At 41.2% G+C, this 22,786-nt stretch overlaps 1 protein-coding gene across 2 annotated transcripts in view; it reads right to left on the bottom strand.

The window, feature by feature from the left end:
- LOC148030403 (Zn-dependent exopeptidases superfamily protein) overlaps window positions 1-22,786 on the bottom strand; it is a 117,792-nt gene that overhangs the window by 36,131 nt on the left and 58,875 nt on the right. The window contains exons 5-10 of one of the 2 annotated variants that reach the window (XM_087686726.1): window positions 17,554-17,628; window positions 17,165-17,284; window positions 16,880-17,041; window positions 16,190-16,724; window positions 15,901-16,057; window positions 4,055-4,164 (exon numbers count right to left, since the gene is read on the bottom strand). In XM_087686726.1, the coding sequence (XP_087542852.1) occupies window positions 4,055-4,164; window positions 15,901-16,057; window positions 16,190-16,724; window positions 16,880-17,041; window positions 17,165-17,284; window positions 17,554-17,628 (1,159 nt within the window). The remainder of the gene's footprint in view (window positions 1-4,054; window positions 4,165-15,900; window positions 16,058-16,189; window positions 16,725-16,879; window positions 17,042-17,164; window positions 17,285-17,553; window positions 17,629-22,786) is intronic. The other variant, XM_087686727.1, reaches the window with a different exon arrangement.

Below are 22,786 nucleotides of genomic sequence, written 5' to 3'. Positions count from 1 at the left end.
ATTGCCAACAAACCTCCCTCCATGGTATAGGCCTTTAAATCTAGGAAAATAAAGCAAAACCTAGAAACATAGAAAGTCATAGTTGTGCAAGTTCATCCAAATGGATATAGCAATGTATGATTGTAAAGTGAATGACAAATCAAGGTACAAGCATGTATAAGTCCCAAGCTTTCCTAAAAGCTTAGGAACTTAGATGAGGAAGAGCCTTCATAAACAAACATGTCAAGTGTCTTCCATGTGTACATAAGACTATTGAATATCCCCTATTGACATGAGCTCACAAACATCATAATAATGTACTTCAATATTCTTTGTATAGGCATGCACTGGTCAAACCACTCCAACTTTCATTGTAAGGAGTGTCGGAGCTTTCTATTGAATGTGAAAATCTACAAGTAACTTGCTAAGCTAAATAAACTCCATTGTAGCTGTAAAAGTTGTTATGTACTTAGCTTCACAATTGGAAGTAGCCACTAAGGCTTGCTTCTTGCTAAACCAAGGAATAAGAGAAGTAACCAACATGCAAGAGTTGCCTCTATGAGAGACACGAGTGTCTAAGCAACCAATCCAATCACTATCTATAAATCCATAAATAGTAAGTGAATCAACCTTGTGGAAAAAGGCCTAAATACCTAATTCAAAACTAGCATGAAAGGATGCGGAGTCATGACAAGCATGTGTAAGGGCAGGTTTTTAGCCAGCATACTTTGATTTTCCCTTTCCTTTGTGCTGTATGGAAAAGGCTTTGATCTGATGTGAGGGTGACTTTAAAGCCTTTGTAACGGTCATAGAGACATTTTGCAGAGCATCAGGAGCCCTAATTAGTTGGCTCAAATCCTATGGATTTTGGTTATGCAACGCTACACCGCTCGAGTGGTGACCACATAAAGATTTCACATGGGCTCCCCATGGGACCATTGTGAGATATCTTGGATGCCATGTGGGGATTGACAATACCTTAGAGCAACAGTTGGCAGCTCTCCTTCTCAGCATCAAACAGAAGCTTCTATATTGGAGCTCGGTGAGACTCTCATTGGCAAGGAGAGTATTGGTTGTCAAGCAAGTTCTTCTAGTGACCATGTGGTACATCACTTCTTGTTGGGCATTCTCTAGGTCATGCATTGGCCATGTGAAGTCCCCCATTAGGAACTTCATATGGTCAAGAGGAGATGGGAGCCCAACTAGAGCGATGGTGGCTTGGGGTGTCATCCTACAACCTAGATCGAGAGCAAGATTATGGATCATAGACCTAGATAGCTAGAGCAAAGCCTTTTTGATCAAGCTCATTGTTAGGGATTTGCTTCTAAGCCAAGAGCCTTGGAAGAAACTTTTCATGGGGAGACTACAAGATACAACACCTACACATGGAGGATCGTGGTAGCCCAACATTCATTGGATATTTCAAGAGATAGCACTAGAGATTTGGGGAGGAGCTTTGAGGTTAAATTTGCGATTGCCATTATTAGAGCATGGAGATTTGTATCTTTGGGGCTTACAAGATATGACACCTACACATGGAGGACCGTGGAAGCCCAACATTCACTAGATATTTTAGGAGAGAGGTTTATAGATTTGGGGAGGATCTTTGAGGTCAAATTTGCAACTGCCATTATTGGAGCATGGAGATTTGTATCTTTGGGGCTTCATTAGCTCCCCCCTACTACTATTGAGGAAAAGAGGAGGCAGCCTCTCCTTTTTAATCATTATTTGAGATCAGAGTTAGGCCACACAATTGTCATAGAGGAGATCCTCCACACAAGTCACTATGTTAGTGGGGGATTGGTTTTCATTTCAGGAGTTACCACAGGAGACTCAGAGGCAGAGACCATAGGGTCTTAGGGGAGCCACGACTATGATTGAGGCCATGATAGAGGGGGTTCAAGAGACATAGAGAGATTGCCTATGGGATTGCCCCAGAGCCTAGAAGGTTTGGAGGAGAGCTCTCAGGACAGCATTACATGGCATAGTGGAGTCCATGGTGGCAACATGGGGGGCTATAGCTTGGGTCATAGACATAGGTCCAATGTGTGGCTACTATGAGGACATTCAATGGAGCACTTCTTTTCTCATCATTGGACAACATCTAAGCAAGATCCCTACCCCAAACTACTCACACACATAGTGGACTTAGGGATATGGTCATAGATGGGAGCTGATTTTGCGCATTATTGGATAGAGACAGTACACTTTCCATAGGAGATGGGAGAGTATGCAGGCTGAGTCTGAGAGGATGAGGAAGAAAAGAGAGGCTTTTCTGCAGATTTGGGATTCAGACACCTTTCATACTACCCCTCACATAGTCTGGCACTTTAGCCCACTAGATTGGTTGTTCACACAACCGTTGTATTTTTTATGTACTTAGGTACTCTTCACAAAGTTCATTGTATTTTGTATTTACCTCGGGAGGGTTTTTTCTCCGAGATGTTATTAATAGAATTTTCTTTTACTTGGAAAAACAAAGGCTTGATTTGAAGTTATCATGGCTTTGCAATTGACAGGTTTTGCTCTTCTTGAACTAAGAGAGAAACAAACTGGTCAAAGGAATAGTGAAAGGCACACAATGCCTTTCTTATTTGTAATTTGGAGAGGGATGTGTGTGTGTGTGTGTGTGTGTGTGTGTGTGTGTGTGTGTGTGTGTGTGTGTGTTGAAATTGAAGAGATACAATCTAATGTATCTTACCCAGTCTTTGGAATGCTGTGACAGATGAATAAGTCAAAGATGAAGTTGAAGAGCATTGAAAATCTCCTCAATGGAATAGCAACAGCAGGTACTTGACTTGAAAGTCTTGAAAGAAGATCACCAAGGGCACAAATTTGCTTCAATGTATTCCCAAATCTGCTTCGATAGACCCGAAAATGACATCCCCAAAGCTCAAAATCCAATACAAGGCAGTAGAAACAACAGCCCCAAATTCTAGTGGGCTGAGCATGAGAAACTGTGAGGTCAATTTTGGCTTGGGTGATCCGAGAGCACAGGAAGACAAATTTGGAAAAAGCCCAATTTTTACAGAGGGCCGATCTGAAAATTGGCCAAAATTGTGAGCCAATGTTGCCCAATGTTGATGGAACACTAAATTTCAGACCAATGTCTGCAAATCTGGCAAAAGCCCCATTATGAACAGGGCAAGGGTGCCAAAAAGAAGGAAAAATGCAAAAAACACCAGATTTCAGGACAATTTTGATCAATGATTTGAAGCCAGTATAACAGATTAATGGAGCTTCAAAGGCAGCCAGAGCTGCTGGCTGAGCAGGGAGAGCCTTTGGTAGAGATGGCAGAATTGGGTGGCAGTAGGGAGAGGCCTGAAAGGGTGGCAGCAGCTGATGTATCTCTGGTAGTGTTGGTCAGAGACGGCTCTACTGGCTGGGCAGAAGAAGGTGGCAGCTGCTGATAGTGCTGCAGAGGTGGTGGACAGCACTTGTGATGCTCCTGGTTGTGGTTTAGACAGAGGTGGCAGCACTGATGAACATGCAGTGCTTCTGGAGACAATGACGGCAGCTGAAGCCTGGGCCAGCAGGTAAGGGTGGCAACTCCAGCAAAGGTGGTGGCCTTCAGCAGGTATAGCAGGCAGACAGCTGGAAACAGGGGCGGCAGAGGAGTTGCTGGCGCTGCTGTAACTTGGTCTACATATCAGAGGACTGTGTCCCAACAAGCTATAAGGAGGCAATAATTTAATGGTAGCCATCAAACAACCTTCTCGATTGTTCATTCTGTATGTGCTTAAATATGAAAGAAGTTATGATGCAAGTTAGAAGGAAGAGTGGTGGATGAGATTGATACGACCCTTTCCAAACATTTCATTGTGAAGATTCAAGTTACAGGACAGCTATTGATCAGGAGGAAAACAGAGAGCAGCAATAAGACATGAAAGAACAATCAACCTATGTTAAATCAGCAATTCTGAACCAGCAATTGCATATAGTCGCTCTTTGTGATGGACAGGTAATAATAGCTCTTCTATGACAGAGCAGCCTTTGGGCAGCCAATATTAAACTTCAACAATTGCATGCAATCATGTTTCAATGTTTTACTGAAATGTGCATTTACTGTACTCACCTGAGCGATGGGCGTAAGGAAGCAGGTATACCAAAAAAAGGCATACTATCATTGCTGCCAAGATTGCTATGAATAGATTTCCCAGCCACTCAGGAGTTGCCCCTGGATTTCTACATTAAACAATGTACTCCCAATTTCAGTAAATGTTAAATTTCAACATCACAAGCTTCTCAATGAATAATAACTTCTAGCTATATCTCCAAGAAAAGAAAATTCTAATAAAAGCTCAATAAGCCATAATCATCACTATAAAGAACACAAATAATCACAATCCCAAACACGTGGAATAAGCCTAACTTCCGAAAGAGACATCTGACAGGCTGATCACTCTCGAGAAGAATGCCTAATAAAAGGCCTACCAAATCAGCCAGTCTAACAGTCTCTAATGCCAAAACATGTGTGAAAATCTTTCAAAAGAAAGACATTGCTCTCTCTGCCTCCTCGTGCATTTAAATCTCCCCGAAACCTTTCTCATCTGTCTCCAAAAGTATGACTGATTTTCCACATTTATAACTCCAAACGTGCAGGTATGCTGCTCCTCTATAGCCTCGCTGCTTTTTTCTCTTCATATTTACTAGGGTAAACTACTACAGTAAGTTCACACCAATGAGTGCCCTCCAAGCCAAGAGTGAATATAATTCTCGTGTTGCTAGCTAGGGATATGAAAAGACATGCTTTCCCATGTTGGTCCTCTATCTATAGCCTAGGCCATTCTCCCCAAGTCAGCACCATCTCTTCTTGGGTGCCTTGAAAAACCACTCTCAGAGCTTTTCTCCAAACCTTATGTGCTTTGGGGTAGTCCCAAATAGAATTTCTTTCGGACTCCTCAATCACTCCACATCTCAATCATGCTATTGGTACGCAGTCAAAATGCCCACCGCCAGACTCCTACATGCCATATGCCAATGAAAGAGCAGAATCTTCCTTCACCTAAAATTCTGCTCCAAAATCCTGTCAAGAAGGCTTGGTGATATCTTGTCAAGTTGCCTGCACCAATGGTGTGAAGCTGTTGGGACCTGCTCGTGTGAATCCTCCTAATCTGGTAAGATGTACTGAAAGTCCTATCTTGAAAGGGATCTCCCCAAACCCACTCTCGATCACAATTCCCAATCAAGTCTCTAGAGGGGTCTCCTCTAGTAATCCTAAAACCTTCATTCCTCTCTTGTACCACAATCAAATCCCTACAAAGCTCTTCTATAGTAAGCACAAGTAGTATGATGTTAATCAATATTGCTTTGACTCAATCACCTCCATATCCTTTGCATCCTACTCCTAATCTCAATGACAAAGCTCGTATACTCATTCTTTCAACCCCACTTACAAGTGCCCCACCTAACAATCCCAACTGCAATCCCCATCTCGCACATAGAGCCTATCAGGCTGCTTAGGAAGCTTGCAGTCAGACCTGCTTATAAACTGGAACGCCAATGAACCCCCAGTAATATGGAAGGTTGGATCTCTCCAAATGTCTTAAGCCCAAATTCCTAGCTCCGACTTCTCTTGTTCTACCTCTACAAGGTACTCTGACCTGTTGATCCTACAAAGGAGGCTCCTACAGAGATTAGGAGAGTGGGCTTGTAAAAACCCATCCCTCAACAAGCCTTGTGGCATAGCCTTCTTTGGCTACACCATCAGGTCGGGGAAGAGGATATAGATGGGTGGGACCAGAGTAGAGCCTGCTACTACTGACCATTGGCATAGATGAGCATCTCAACACCTTTCTTTACAGATTTTTGGCGGAGATTGAATGGTAGCTTCCTGTGGCTTGTAGCCCATAGGAGCCCGGTAGTTGGCAACTGGCTTGATTATAGCAGGGCTCTTGTGGCACAAGATGTGAAGAGATAAAAGAGACTGAAAGGCATCATCTATGAGTGGTGCGCAGATCGGACGCAGGTAGCTCACGTAGTGAATTCCCAAAGGTCCCCAAGAACAAAGCACTCTACTTTTTAGCACAAAAACCAATGTAAAAACAAGCACGACATGAGACAAGAGACAAATTGGGTTGAATCTCTCCCATGCCTTGTGTGAGCGCTTCACAAAGCATGTATTTAATGTATATTTCCAATCTTTATGCTCAAAAATAGCCCAATTACAAAAATATGACAAGCTTTTAGCTTTTGAGTTTGCTTTCTACCAAAAATAGGAAAATAAAGCTAATGGACGGTGCCCAAAGAGTCTGGCACGCCCAATCTCAATATCCAAATAAAAATAACATATCCAGGCGCATAAGCGCATACAAAATAATAATAAATAATCGATGTCTCTATAGACATAATCAAAATATAGGCGTGGCGCCTATCAAAATATAGTCCAAAGGTCGAAAACCCGCTAGACTCCAATGCTTTCCTCCGCCACTGCTGCTATCTCTACACATCAACTGAAGCATTCACAATCGTTAGTAAAATAACACAATTAAACCGACAAAAGTGAATACCTAGCAGTCTTCAGCTACATAAATAAATCAACTGGTTAGAAATAAATCCTAACCTTAATTTATTACGAGTGCGCACTCTAAACTCATAAACGTTTATTAATTTAATATGCATTTTGCGGAATCACCCACTATGGAATCACCCATGTACACACTAAATTAATGAAACGCCCGAAAAGGACAGGCGTCCCCATCAACTTCTCGCACAAAGAATCCTCTTTGCGTATGAGCCCCGGTCATCTAAGTTTACGGAATCCACCGTAAAACCTCACGGAATCCACCGTGGAATATGCCTCCTGGCATCAATGAGATTGCCCAAGGCCCAAGAGGTGTGGAGGACAGCCTTAACTATAGTCTTTCATGGCACAATTGGGGCAAATTCCCACACCACATTACTCATGAACATATTGGAGTGAGGGGCATTGTCACAAATGGGAGTTGATTGCTTGCATCATTGCTTGGTTCATTTGGACAACAAGATGTAGCCATGGCATTGAACTTCAAGACATCTCTATTATAAAGACTCTTTCAAGGATCTAGATAGAAAGAAAGAAAGCAACAAAGCAACAAAGCAAGAAAGATATATTAACGTCTACATAAAGCCAATGTGTTTGGTTTCACTCATGCCTACGCTCACAGAGGAGTGTTGGTGATCTTTAGTAGGACATTGGGGCACTTTTTCCTCTTCGTACAAGAGGTTTTTCCCCCCCCCCAGATTTATTCCCTTTATTTTATGTGCCTATGTTACATAGTTTTGGGCACTTATCGTGTTTCACACACTTCAGGTGTGAACACCCTCTTACAACCCTAAGGTTTAATTGTTGTACTTTGTACTTGCACCTTACACTTCAGATTATTGCATTGGGTGTCATGCTCTCACACTCTACATTGTCTACTCCACTCTTAGCTGAGCTTCGATCTCTTCCTATTCTCACAGTTGGTATTAGAGCAGTACTCTACTTAGCTCAGCTTCTTGGCCACCGCCAGTGTGCCGCCCACAAGCAGCTCCAAAAGTCTTCTGATTCCCTTCGCAATCCTAACTCCCCTTGCTGTCCAAAGTGACCAACAAGTCTTCAATCTATTTTGCCCCTTAATTCGGGCACTTAATTGGCCTTCACCCACTTCATTGACGATGGAAATGCCCCAAATTCAATGGCTGGCTACTCCTCCACTTGAATTTAGCTGAAATTCACCTTCAGCCTTATTGATTCCAAGTCTTGGAGCTTCCAATTTCTGGCACGCTTCCAAGACTGTTGCTAAACCCTAATTTCTGCTGTAAATTAGGATTTACAATAAAGAAATTTGCAATTTCTCAACCTCCAAGGTCCAAATGCTGAGATCTTCAGAGCAAGGCTATGAAATGGTTGGGAGATGAGAGAGAAAGCTCTAGAGAGAGAAATTTCACAATTTTGTCATGAAGAATGACTGAAAATCAGTCCGTTTTGCTGCCTTGCCACAATAGCTTGTAGATGTTTCTAGGATTAGCCATAATTAAATAGTAATTTTCAGTCTTTAAATACTAAAATTTTATCTAATAATTATTTTGGTACCTTGAAAAATGATCTGACTGGCCAATAATTAAATTGGCTAGGCAACTTCCATTCTCGAGTGTCTTTGTGTCATCTTTCACCGTCAGATTGGCATTAGATACCATTAAACATCACTTCTCTAGTATCATCAACTGACATTTATGGCCAAATGAATGACCTAGGCCAACAACTGGTACCAGATACCACTAAGTATTTATACGACATAACTTATAGCAACTTTTGCCTTGACATCTCATGATTTCTTCGGGTCCCGATCTCGTAAATTTACTCTAACCCTAGTTACACCTCACATGTGCAACATTTACTTAACCATGTGATTAAAAAATAATCCACATGTTAAGTGAGGTTTCAAAAATACATGTCCTCATGACAGCCCTCCCACTTGAAATCCTTGCAATCGTCCTCGATTGCACTGTCAAATGCATCAAAAGCAAAGTACTACACTGGAATTTCCATAGAGCATCATAGTCAACACAACATTGCGCACCACTGTTCAACCATTCCATATGCCCAACATATACTGAAAATTACCAACCAACATAACATAGCATAAGACTCACAAAGAATCTCAAAAACATTGCTAGATTATCATGTGACATGTCCATTTCTCATAAGCTCAACTCATCCCGGCAAAACAACTTAATTACAGCAAAAAACAATTAATGTAAATCTAAAAATACAAATTTACCTACTAATCTTGGACAATGCACACCCGATTGATCCCAAAATTGGTGCCCCTTTCGGTATTTCTTTAGCTTTATTGAAGAAAAATTTGATTTACAATGGGATTCTCCCGATCCCCTTCGCAATCCAAACTCCCCTTGCTGTCCAAAGTAACCAGCAAGTCTTCAATCTATTTTGCCCCTTGATTTGGGCACTTAATTGGCCTTCACCCACTTCATAGATGATGAAAATGCCCCAAATTCAATGGCTAGCTAGTCCTCCACTTGAATTTAGCTGAAATTCACCTTCAGTCCTATTAAATCCATGTCTTGGAGCTTTCAATTTCTAGCACGCTTTCCAAGGCTGCTGGTAAACCCTAATTTTTGCTGTAAATTAGAATTTACAGCAGAGAAATTTGCAATTTCTCAACCTCCAAGGGTCCCAATGCTGAGATCTTCAAAGCAAGGCTATGAAATGACTCGGAGATGAGAGAGAAAGCTGTAGAGAGAGAAAATTCAAAGTTTTGTTGCGAAAAATGAAAGTCAGTCAAATGCAGCTGCTGCCTTGTCACAACAGCTTGTAGATGCAAAGAACTAAAGAAAATCAGTCATTTACTGTTGCTACCCTGTCTCAACAACTTGTAGATGCTGTCACCTACTATTGATAGGTCTTCTCCAGCCTCTAGCTTCCTCAAAAGCTTCTCCAATGGCTGCAAATCAGACCAGTAGCATCTCATCTCTCTCTCTTACAAGCTGAATCCACTAAAAATGCTTCTCTCTACGCTCTAAAGACGTTTTTTAATCTTGCATGGGTATTTTTGACAAGTAGCAGCCTTCCAAAATGGTTTTTTCAGCATTAGCCATAATTAAATATTAATTTTCAATCTTTAAGTACTAAAAATTAATCTAATTCAGTACCCTGAAAAATAATCTGACTGGCCAATAATTAAATTCGCTAGACAACTTCTATTCCCGAGTGTCTCTGTGCCATCTTTGACCATCAGATTGGCGTTAGGTACCATTAAACGCCACTTCTCTAGTGTCACCAACTGACACTTATGGCCAAATGAATGACCTAGGCCAACAACGGGCACCAAATACCACCAAGTACTTGTGCAGCATAACTTATAGCAACTTTTGCCTTGATGTCTCGTGATTTCTTTGGTGCCCAAACTCGTAAATTTTCTCTAATCCCAGTTACACCTCACATGTGGAGCATTTACTTAACCATGTGATTAAAAATTAATCCACATGTTAAGTGAGGTTTCAAAAATACATGTCCTTATGACAAGAGGGGTATTAAGCGCAAATTGACTGCCCCTTACACCCCTCCCTAAAATGGTATGGCTAAGTGGATGAATAGAACCATCCAGGAAAGGGTTCGCAATATGCTTAGCCATGTATGCCTACCCCAGCACTTTTAGGCTAAGGCAATTACGATTACCGTGTATATCATTAATAGATTACCCTGTAGTGTCATTGATTTTCAAGTTGCACAGGAGGTATGGATAGGAAAGCCTCCCTCTTATGCGCATTTACGTGTCTTTGGATGTGAGGCATTCTGCCATGTGTCCAAGGACAAGTGTAACAAGTTGGATCCTAAGAGTGTTAAATGCATATTCCTTAGCTATGGAGATACAAAAGAGATGGGTTACCGTCTATGAGATCCGCAAGTGCAAAAAGTCATCCGCAACCATGATATAGTCTTTCTGAAAGACAAGATGCATAGGCAGCCTGAGAGAGTCGTGGAGATACACACGATTATAACTCACGAGGAGCTACAAGCTCCCGTACAGCCAGCTAGATAGCCTGCATAAGCAGATGCTCATGGCTTGGGTATTGGACAAAATGTTGAACAGGCAGCAAAGCCTACATTGCAGCATTCTACTAGACATAGACACCCACCTGACAAATTTGAGCCCTCCATACACTATGTCTTGGTTACAGATGCAGGAAAGTCTCTCACCTATGATGAGGCTATGCGCAGGGATGATAGTCACTCCTAAGAGAGAGCTATGCAGTCTGAGATAAACTCCTTGCATAAGAATATGACTTGGGATTTGGTTTCCTTGCCTGCTGGCAAGAAGGCTCTATCATGCAAGTGGGTGTACAAGCTGAAAAGTACCCCTCGACACCCCAAGCCAACATACAAGGCTAGATTGGTAGCAAAGGGTTTTAAGCAGGAGCATGGTGTTGACTTTGATGAGGTCTTCTCTCTTGTGGTTAAGATGACCACCTTGCGCTTAGTCTTGGCTTAGATTGCACAGCTTGACTTGGACTTGTACCAGATGGATGTCAGGATGGCTTTCTTACATGGGGACTTGCATGATGAGATTTACATGGAGCAGCCTAAGGGCTTTGCAGAGCTTGGCACGGAGTATCTTGTTCAGAAATAACAAATGATGTATGCTTCAAGAAGAGATATCTTGAATCCCATATGCACAGTGAGGATAGTGGAGAAGCTGGAAAGCTATAAAAGCATATACTTGGTTCATTTTATAATAAAATGCTATTGTACTTTGTACTCTGTAACTCTATCCACTCAAGATTGTGTTTATGAGTCTAAGCTAATCTATCTTGGAACCTAATTCACTTGAGTGAAAGTCTATGTCTAGTCATCAGTATTCATGTCTCTTGCTTACGAGTTCAAGCCTCCATAGCTAAACTATGTTCAAGATCCATGTTTATCAACATGGTATCAGAGCCATCATGAGCTCAATTTAGCTCTTCTCCTTGCTTCTTCAACTTCTCATAGCTCAGCTCCAGCTCAAGACTAAGTGTTTGAGTTCATCTCCTACTTTATTCTCACACACCTCTTCTTGGCCACCATAGCCAGACTGCACCTACCTTCAGTTAAGCACTTAGATCTCATCATACAGGTGATTTCAGCTCGAGGTGTCTTCTGGGGAACTCTACTCCCAGCACAGCTCCCTATCACATCAAAGTGTGACATTGTTCACTATGGAGCCCAGCATTACGAGAATTTGACCTCGCTCTCCTTTTTGCACCAGATCTCGGTCATACTACTGTCGCCAATAACACAGTCCGCAATCTACCCTATGAGCATAGGGCTTTTGAAGCTCACTATGCAAGCCTATTCCCCATGCAATATCTTGTGCAATGGTCAACTCATTGAGCTGCACGAGCTGAAAGAACGGTCGACTGTCTGAAACCCTAGAGGAAGCCATAGCTAGAAACTTGAAAAGCTTGGTAACCTTGTTCCTTTTTCACTGCCATCATCAATAGTGATTTTGATCACTCTGGCATTACCTCTCACATCTGGAAGTGCCCAAGGAAGCTCAAAAAATTACCTAACAGCATCAAGCCCAATATCAAGATCTAGTATCTATTGATACTCAACAAGTGCTTCTTGGCACTTAAGGTTTTTTAACTTAATCAAAAGTAAATCATCTTATAATCTCATTTCAGCCGCTTCAAAGCCTACTCTTAGTTTGTAATGATTTGAAATTTTTCCAATTCCTTGAAAGTCTCAATCTCATTGTAAAAGGACAGACACTACTCAAGTGTCCTTGTGGTAAGACCTTCCTCTAAGATGACTGAACTAGAGCAGATAGCAAAGTTTAATAGTGAAGGCTTTTACGCATGGAAGGAAAAAACCATGTACCATCTCATAAGGAAATACCTCTGGGATCTCTTTGAGAAAGATGATGTAGAATGACCACCACCAAAGTCAATTCATGAACGAAGAAGAAGAAGAAGATGCTTCTGCTACCATCAACAACTCTGACAGATTGTTCTAAGGAATTTGTTTCCATAGTGGATTTGCTTTATAAAAACCCTTGCCAAAGATGTAAAGTCTCAAGTTTTAACTTGACTAGGCTGCCTATGAGCTAGTCTCTCGAGCCATGTTATCATGTAGAGGGAGCAAAAGCCAGCAAGTGTAGGGACTCATCATTTGAGGAGGGGTGTTGAGAAATAACAAATGATGTATGCTTCAGGAAGAGATGTCCTGAATCCCATATGCACAGTCAGGATAGTGGAGAAGCTAGAAAGCTATAAAAGCATGTACTTGGTTCATTTTTTAATAAAATGCTATTGTATTTTGTACTTAGCGTATGTAACTCTATCCACTCAAGATTATGTTTATGAGTCCAAGCTAATCTATCTTGGAACCTAATTCACTTAAGTAAACGTCTGTGTCTAGTCACCAGTATTCATGTCTCTTGCTTACAAGTTCAAGCCTCCATAGCTAAACTGTGTTTAAAATCCATGTTTGTCAACACACCTAGTGTGCAAGTTGAAGAAAAGTCTTTATGGCTTGAAGCAGGCACCTAAGGAATGGTAGTATGAGACATTTCACTATCAGTAACTTTTCTTTTTTCAACTACATGCAAAGCATGTATCCATATTGCACCCTTCGGACCAACCATCACTTGGTTAGGTATTCTATCCAACTATAGACCAAAAGTAAAAGCATGTACAATCGCATAAGCATTTCAGATTGCCAAGTCTTCCAATAACTTTTGCATACCTCCCTTTCCAAAATTCAAAGCAAGAGGCAATCGTGTTTCTTGTGCATGGATCTTGCCAACTTTCCAAAAAATGAGTTGTTGTACCAAGGCCTCCTAATAAGTAGCACAATCCTTCCTTTCATGCTGCAAACTATCACACCACATATATCTTTTCCCTAGTTTAGAGGCTATTGCCCGTCCCCTTTCCTCTTGTCATTTTTCATCCAATTTTGCAACCTTTAACTAAAGATCTTGTATGTCTTTAACCAATTTATCTAATACACCTTCCCTAATAGTGGAAATAGTAGCAAGTGCAACCATAGGTTTAGCCACAGAAGTGGGTGGCTTACTGGATACATCAACTGTTTTGCCCATAACAGTGGATAAGCTAGATACATGCAATCTTTCTCTTCTTCTATGCTTTTTCACCAGTGCAATAACGGCTTCCTTAACATGCCTCCACTCTGTTTAAAGCCGTGTCTTTGTAGTTTGATCCTCTAACAAATCATCAAGCTTCTCTTGAAGCTCAAGATCTACTACTTATAGAAACAATTTAATTTTCTGACTTGCAAGAGCTTGCTCTTTTGCAAGATCTGACTATTCAAACTGACTTTCAAATTCTCTTAATAACTCTGTAGCCACAAGACCCTTATTGGGTTGTAGAACCCACTCCTAAGGTAATCGAACTCGTGTCTCCGATGTAAAATTCTTCCCTAAGTGTCTTCTTAAAAGCTACCCAGTCAGCATCCTACATGTACAATTTAGTAACTTGGGCTTTTAATTCATGTACAATTTAGTAACTTGGGCTTTCAATTCATATACAGTGATGCGTACAAAACACTGGCTCTATGCAAGTTAAGCCACCCCAAAGAACTCCATCTTTTGAGAATAGGTTGTGAAGAGAGCTGCTAGGGTTTGCACTGAGGACACATAAGAGTGTATGATCACGACAGAAACACAAAGAGACAAACACAAACACAAACGCAAACACAGAGGGTAAAACTCAAACCCTAAACGCAAAACTCAAAACTCAAACACAGAAACTCAAACACAAACAAAAGAAGGGAGAGAGAGAACGCAACTCTGAAGTGAATGAATGCTCTAAATGAATGTAAGAGTATACAGTGTACTCAAGGGCAGAGCAATGTCAGATTGTGACATCCACCAAAGACGAATCCCAAGTCTGTGACCACCAAACGGAGTGTAGGAGTGTTGGATAGTGAATGGCAGCAGGCTAGTCACCAAAATCTAACGACCTTGTGTTGGGTTCACCAATGTCGGAGGGATTTTATCGAAAGCTCGTATCTGTCGAGGATCAAAGAGAGAAGGAAGTAGAGAATAGGAAATAGAAGAGAAGAAAAAAAATGCCAGAGGTATCCAAGATAAAGACAAAGCTCAATAATTCAAAGTACTATGTATTGATAGAACCTTGTCTGGGACTGCTCGGAAGCAACCTCCAAGCATTAGATCTCCTGGAGCTCCCTAGTAAACCAAAAACGCGCACCAAACACTAGCTTCTTCTCTGCTACTCAGACAACAAATCTGATGGTTCTGTTGGCTCCTAAAGGGGAAAAACCGCAGGACATCTGCTCAGAATTCTCCAAGATCATTCCTTTCGAAAGGATTTTATCACCTATAGCAAGTGTGACTTGCATGCGTGTTGAAAACTGAATTTGTGCCTGAATGTGCTTGGAATCAAGGGGCAATTTGGGGATTTGTATTGCTAATCATTTATCACAGCCCACAGTTTCAAAATTTGTAGAGTGATTGGCTCAATCAATAGAGGAAGTGGGGATTGGAGAGTGTACCTTTTAAATTCTAGGCAAGATCAGACACTTCTTGGGGATCGGAGCCGATTCTCAGCTATACTACAAGATTTGTGGAACACAATCTTAAGACACAAGCGCTAGTTTTGGAGCCAAGTGGTCGTTAGCTGTCTTCTGTCAACTTCCTCCCAATCCGAAGTATTGTTTGCTACTTGAAAACTGTGATTGTACCACGCGCGAATTCGGAAGCCCCTCTTTTTGCATGAGATCTTCCAAAACTGGCTGAAAAGCCACTTGCTATCCTATTCTAGAAGTTTTCTACACCTTTTTGAGATATTTACAAGAAATAATATCCAAAACATCAAAAATAGACTAAACTTGTCCAAAAATCCCGTATTTTGGAACTATCTATACTATGGACACTAACACTAATGACTAATATGACATTGTCTCTCTAGATTAATAAGAAAGCCGGATGATGATGCACTCCAAGGTTTTTCACACTATGTTCACATAGTGGCACGACAATGGTTGGCATAGGTTGTCAACAGTAATAACTGCAATGCTGTGAAGGAGGGAAACCGGTAGCTCTCTTTATTTTGACAACTTGAGATGTAGTTGGAGCAAGCTGTCAACAGTGACAAACAGCAATGTCAGCAGGCACGCAAAGACAGATCAGGAGAGAAGGGTGACATCAGGTCCTGCCCATTGTGTCAATGCCTATTTCATCATCATCATCAGCACCAGCATGTACAGACAGGGACAGTGCGGGGCAAAGCAGAGAGATGCCATGAGAAGGTGACACACATTGGTTGAGGAACACTGAGCAGGGTTCTTGATGAAGAATATGCATGCTACTTTAACATAGTCATAAGAAAGGCCACAAACTATGCTGGAGAACTGACAATGGGAACATTTCAGAATAAAATGGTACTGATTTTAAATTGAAGATAAAAAAGTCAAACCTGTCAAATCGCACTAAATTGCCCACCATTATATCAAAGAACTGAATAACAAGACCACCAGTAGCAATCAATGGCACAGGCAATGCTACTAAAAGTATGGCACTTCTCAGCTCTCGTGGAGCCCTCTGTGGAGAAAAGGTGGCATCTATCAACCCATCTGCCAAAACCAGGTGAGTCTTATGATTCCAATTTGTAACACATGACACACATCTGACAGATTTGAAGTTCTGACCTTACTGCCTAAAGGAATGCATCCGAGGAAAGTGTTGAATAAGAAAAGGAAACTTACATGCTAATGCAGGTGAAACCACCCACAATATTGCAATATAGGAAGATCCAACTTCAAGCCAAGTACCAACAGCTAGAAGCAAAAGCCATTGTAAGAACCCTGCTTTAAACAGCCACCTCTCAGTATCCCAAACTGCCAAACTGAGATTGCTATACTTAGGTGATATATTCTTCATCCCAGATCTCTTTCCCCAAACTTTAGTTAAGTAGCTTTTCAATATCATGTAGCCCAGAAAATGGCCCAACAGTGCCCCAATCAGAGCAGGAGCACCAAACAAACCAATCACTAACCAAGGGTGTGGAATATATGGTATTGCTGCAGAAGTGAACCGTGGCAAGACAAAACCAACTAATGCAGATAAGCTAATTGAAAAAGCCCACATGAGAATAAGGCTTATGATAGAAATTGCCATGGCTATAACTGAAACAAGCCCTCCTTGATATAGTGACACCAGCAGTAATAGCAATGATTGTGCAATTACAGAAGTATGCAGCTGTTTTGCGAACTCCTGAGAGTAAGTAATGAGATATTTACCCTGCACATGTCAGACATCTTGTGAGTCTTACCTTGAAGTTAAAAAAAGAAAGAACCGTTCCAAGATTGCTCAAAGTTTGTAATCTCCATGTTATCTGAGACCTTAAGCAAAATATTCAAAATAAAAACATACATGTGAAAAGTTCAGATGATTACAAGAATATCAAAATACACAATACCCATCTTTGACTCCACCTCAGTACTCCTGACACTTAGTTCTGACAATTCATCAGACACAGCCAGCCCAAGTAATACTGCAAGTATATTGTCTCCTAGGTGTTGTAATGAGCCGGGAGTCAACAATTGAATTTTATCATTCTGCAAGTTAGGAGTAACTTAGATTGATGTTCTTTTCAGGCTCAGGATGTTGTAAGCTGATCAAAACTTCAATAAAGCTTTTCCCAGAATCTTCAGTAAAGAGATGGGTGGACTAATCACTACCTTAGTATGATAAACAGCACCATTCTGCATGAAAGCAAAATCAAGCCCTGACAAGTTTGCAATTTCTTGGTATACTTGAAAATCAGTTGCTGACTTCACAAATCCTGAAAGAAATACATCCTGCAGAGCTAGATTCAGTAAAATAATTATTAGGAAGGACAAAACATGACCAATGATTTTTCTTTTTCTGCTTCTTTAAATCTTTCCCCACCACAATTGAGCAATACAGAGCCACATGTGTAAAGGTGCTCCAATTTTATAGCAGAGAAAGATTCATTTATGCAACCAAAAAACTTTCAGCCTACACCTGCACAATAGTTTTTCTACTTTAGCTACAATGCATATGATGGATTTAGATAAGATCAAATAACTTAAGACTACTTCAGTACCTGAGCAGCTATCTGTGCTGCAGGATATTTCATTTCCTTGGCACATAATTCTACAACACGCTTATTTGGGCCTCCCTGAGCAAGCAAGCATTTTCAAACCAACCAATTAGATGTCTGTAAAAAATCCAAGAAGCATGGCAGGAAGACTTATCTACTCATTAAACACACACGCGCGTGCACGCACACACACACACACACACTCTCTCTCTCTCTCTCTCTCTCTCTCTCTCTCTCTCTCTCTCTCTTTTCATGAAGATAATTGAATTAGATAGTGAACAACACACACACACACACACACTCACACACACACTCTCTCTCTCTCTCTCTCTCTCTCTCTCTCCAAAACTCTATATACGTTTTAGTAAAACCAATAATCTGGTTAGGTTAAATCATATGGGCGTGATGCTACCAGGAGGTCAACATGGCAATAAGTGTATCACAAACATTTGGAAAACACTCAAAGAAAGGAACTATCAAAATAACCAACTGAAGCGTGCACACTTTTTTCCTTGGCCGTAGTTTGTATTACAAAGTGCATGCACACACTTCTTTTTTTTCAAACAACAGAAATTCCTGCAAACATTCTGGGGTTCTATTTGCCTCTCAATGTTGGGAATCCCAAGTGAAAGAAGGTGCCAGTCTCCCAAGTATGCAAGAAGGCCCTTTGCCTCCTGCTCATGCGTCCTGGGTCACCCTGCAGACTCTCCTATCTGCCTGTTGGGGTATGGATGATACTGCTCTTTGGCCTTGCTGCATCTTGTTGTTCAAATGTACTGAGATATAATGCTGCCAATGAGCTCCAGTGAGTCCCAATCCACACTGACTGAAAGAACAAAAGAGTGGGGATGGCAAGCACTGAGCAGATATCTCATAGGCTATCCTCCCATGAAAGTGGGCCCTCTTTTCTCTTTCCATGACCCACACTACTGCTCCCTGGACCCCAGGTCACTATCATTGTAATGTAAGTGACATGGTGTACCCAATTGAGGCATCTTCTTCAAGCCTCCTGCGGCTGGCGCTACTATATCCCAATAGCCAGAAGAAGAGTGAGATCTTCCTCAGCTGCTCTGATCTCGTCCAGAAGTTTGTAAGAAAAGGTTCGGTAATGCCATGCCTAAACAAATGCTGAGTGGCAGCAGAAATTGTCCTGATCCTGCTCACCTGGATCTGCTTCCCCAATCTAGTAGTGAAGCAGGGATGTCTAGGGTCCTGTGCTAGAGGGGATCTCTCCAACCCCACTCCCCAAGATCAACTCAAGTCTCTGTAAGGTCTCCTTTGTTATGCTTAAAAACTCAAACCTTCCCGAGGGCAACAAGCTGGATCTAGCTCCATGTAACACTTCTGGCAACAATTTGCAACATTCTGATCCTCTAGCTATAGTACAGTCAGCAGACTCTAGCAAGTCAAAACCCTCCCTCTTAAGTCTGCCCTCCTCATGTGGAAAACAACCAGCTATGGAGGAGAGAGTAATGAGAGAGTGAACAATAGACAACGTGAGAGCTGAAAACGGAGTGTACTTGCTGAGCTGTAAAGTGATAGAATGAAAGTACAACTTAGGTCTAAGGTCTCGACCTGACCCCTAACTCAACTAACTCTTAAGTGTAGTGACATAACTCATTATTTTAGTTGTGTTCACATTGCAAACTAAATAGCTCAATTTAGCTTCTACATTGAAACTAGCTTTCCTTCTCGGAGAGGGTGGTATAACCTAATGAAGCACTTAATTACAGCAATTAATAAGTTCAATAAAATTGAAATGAATACTTTATCGTAACATTCTTGGACATTGGATACCCTATCGGCCCCAAAACCGGCATCCCTTGCGGTATCTCTTTAACTTATAATGCAATTGGATGGAGTAAAATTGGGATTGCTTAATCTTCTTGGCTAATCCAAAAGCCCCTTTCTATCACAAACGATTAGTAAGCCTTTTGGGTAATTTGTCCCTTGATCTTCACCCACGACTTGTATAAATTGGACCCCTAATTGGCCAAGTGCTACCCCAAATCCATTGGAATGGGCTAGCATTTCAATTCTCTTGGGCAATTTGCCCCTTGATCTTCACTCAGGACTTGTACAAATTGGACCCCTAATAACTGGCCAAATGCTACCCCAAATCAATTGGGATGGGTTGGCATCTGCAATCTCTAGCAATTCTTTGAATTCCAACTACTGATTTCAGTGTACTATGCCTTCAATTGTTGGCCCAGGTCCCAAGGTGGTTGCTAAACACTAATTTCTGCTAAATTAGTGTTTGCTGCAGAAATTCAACAACTGTCGTCCAAATTTGGCTGAAAACTTCTTCAAATGGCTGAGATTTGTAATCAGATAATGGACTGGAGAAGGTGAGAGAATACTAAGAGAAATTTCTGATTTTTCATGCGGAAAAACGTTTGAAATTGATTGCTGCCTGCCCCAATCAGTCCCAAATGCTGTCGCCTACTACTGCAAATTGCAAATTGTTGTCGCCTGCATCTGTAAGCATCATAGATTCTGTCACTTGCATCTCTAGGGTCTCCTACAACAGTTGACAACCTCTGGTATGTGTCCACAACAACAAATTCTGATCAGCTGACAGCAGCTTCTCCTTTTTTTTTCATGAAGACTCTCTCTCTCTCTCTCTCTCTCTCTCTCTCTCTCAAGCTGAACACACTGAATGGACCTCTTTAACCCCCAAACAACCTTCTCCCCCATTGCATGGGCATTTGCCAAGTGGCAACCTTCTAATCCCATTTTCCAACAATTTTCAACCATTTAATTAAATTTTAAATTAATTAACTATGAAAATTAATTTCAACTCTTATGACCCTGCCCAAACTGAGATTATGTCCATCCACAATTTAATTGGCTAGGCCATTTGCAACCTTAAGTGGTCCCTTGCCTTAATTGATCCTTGAATTGGTACAAATTAATTAATTAGTGCCTAGTCTCTAATGTCACCACTAACACTTATTGGCCAATTAATTACCCTAAGACCAAACTAACGCTAACTGACACCTAAAACTCAGCTGGCATAACTTGTCACAACTTTTGCCTTTGCTATCCCCGCTGCTTCCTCAGTGTCCTTGGCCTGTTACCATGAAATATTTGCCATGTGTACCACATGTGCCTACAACAATGCACATTTGATTATTAAATTAATCAAATGTTTCCAAGAAAAGTAAAGCACCTCAAAAATTTCACGTCCTCATGATAGACCTCCTTGAAATCCCTGCAATCATACGCGATTGCATTGCAATGTGCCAAAGCAAAGGTATATTGCACTAGACTCAACTCAACATTGGCCACTGCTATTTAACCATGCTCTATGACCAATAGTTGCTGAAAATTTCCAACCATATAGCATAAAACTGAAAAATAGTCAAAAATTGTTGCTAGAAACTCGTCAGATGCGTCGATTTCTCATGTTTCTCTATGGTTTTGACTTAAGAACCATAGTATAGCATAAACTAAGCTTAAACCATAGCTGAATTATCAATGGCATTCACTAACCATGCTGTTGTCCATAGAACCAGCTGAAAACCATTGAAAATTAGCATAAACTAATCATAAACTAATATATGCTAATCTGAAAACTGATGCAAATGTGATCCCAAACTGATCATAGGCTGATCTCAAACTAATCACAAACTAAATGCAAAAACTAATTAGGAACTAATGCAAAAGCTGATACAAAAGTATAGTCTTAGAGCCGCGGTAACAACCATACTCATCTACACACATCTCACAGTGACTAGTATATTGAATAGTAACCTCATGACGCACATACTATCAGCACAGTACCTTGGATGCATGCTGAACATATCCAAGATCTAGTTTACGAGAGCTGTCCATAACTAGAGGAGTGGAAGTGCTACCTCCCCCTTGAGCATCAGGTACTGCTCTAGACCCTTACTTTGCTAAACACATAGGTGAAATGAAACAATGTTGAAGCTTCACCAAGAGGCACATGGAAACTTTACCTCTAACTTTACTTGCCTTAAAACCTCTGCTAGGTTCTAGGCTTTTCTCCCTCTTAAGCATTGCGATGCTTTATACTTTCACATTGTTGCAATTCCAACTTAACTAATGTGCAACATTGTATCCAGTTGACTAGCCCCTCATGTGTACTTGACATCCTAGGAGCACCAGATGCATTAGGAAACATTCTTGTTTGCATACTTTGGACCATTGCAATGTGACTGTGCATGGAAATTTGCATATTACCAACCATACCAAAATACATTTTTCCATACATTGCATGCATTACTAGCTACATTTTTCCTCACAATATATGGAGCATTTGCATAACTAGCACTAATACCATGAGTTCCAAACACACTAGTTCCAAACACACTGGGCTGCATATATGCGTTGCTAAGCTTGCCACTTCATGTCTCAACATCATGCCAACATTGCTATACATGGGGTTATGCATATTACCAGTCATACCCGAATACATTGGGCCTTGCACGCCACACATTGGTTGCTGCATACCATAGGGAGTTGTACCATAGATCTCCGTATGCAGTCCCTAACCCACCATAGCATGAAAACTAGTGCCACCACCAAAGTAGCATGTCATGCATGCCCTACTGTCCAAAAAGCAATGGATTGGCACTTCCAAGTTGGCCTTGCATGTACATCAATTGCTCCACTAGTGTCATTTGCTTATGCTTAGCATGAAAACTAGTGCCACCACCAAAGTAGCATGTCATGCATGCCCTACTGTCCAAAAAGCAATGGATTGGCACTTCCAAGTTGGCCTTGCATATACATCAATTGCTCCACTAGTGTCATTTTCTTATGCTCACTACGCACATTTGGAACATCATGCTACTGTATTGGCTCTTCCTTCGGTGCATATTGGTGTCCCGAAGCTCTTCAAGACAATTTCCTCTTCTTGCCTTTGCTACCCTTGTTTAAGGGGTTCAAAAAGCATATGAGTTGAGAATCATTTGCCAATTGCATAAACATTTCAGCTAGTATCCTCAATTGATCTTTAAACCGGTCATCAAATTCCTCTTCCTCTTGCTGGTCATTATCTTCAACAGACCTAGAAGAACCCACATTTTGGTCTAAAGCAACATTATCAGCTTGCTGTCCATGCTACGTGCCTTGTCCAAGATTAGGCATTGCATTTCCCCCAACACTTTATGAATTTTTAAATTGAGAGACATCATCTTTGCTTGATCCCATCTCACTATCTGAAGACCTTCTTGCTCTAATGCTCAACTGAATACAATTTCAACAC

Source organism: Lygodium microphyllum, chromosome 10 (assembly GCF_053477565.2).
Source record: "Lygodium microphyllum isolate KBCC chromosome 10, Lygodium_microphyllum_v1.1.10, whole genome shotgun sequence".
Lineage (NCBI taxonomy): Eukaryota > Viridiplantae > Streptophyta > Polypodiopsida > Schizaeales > Lygodiaceae > Lygodium > Lygodium microphyllum.
This window is presented reverse-complemented; position numbering and strand designations above follow the sequence as displayed.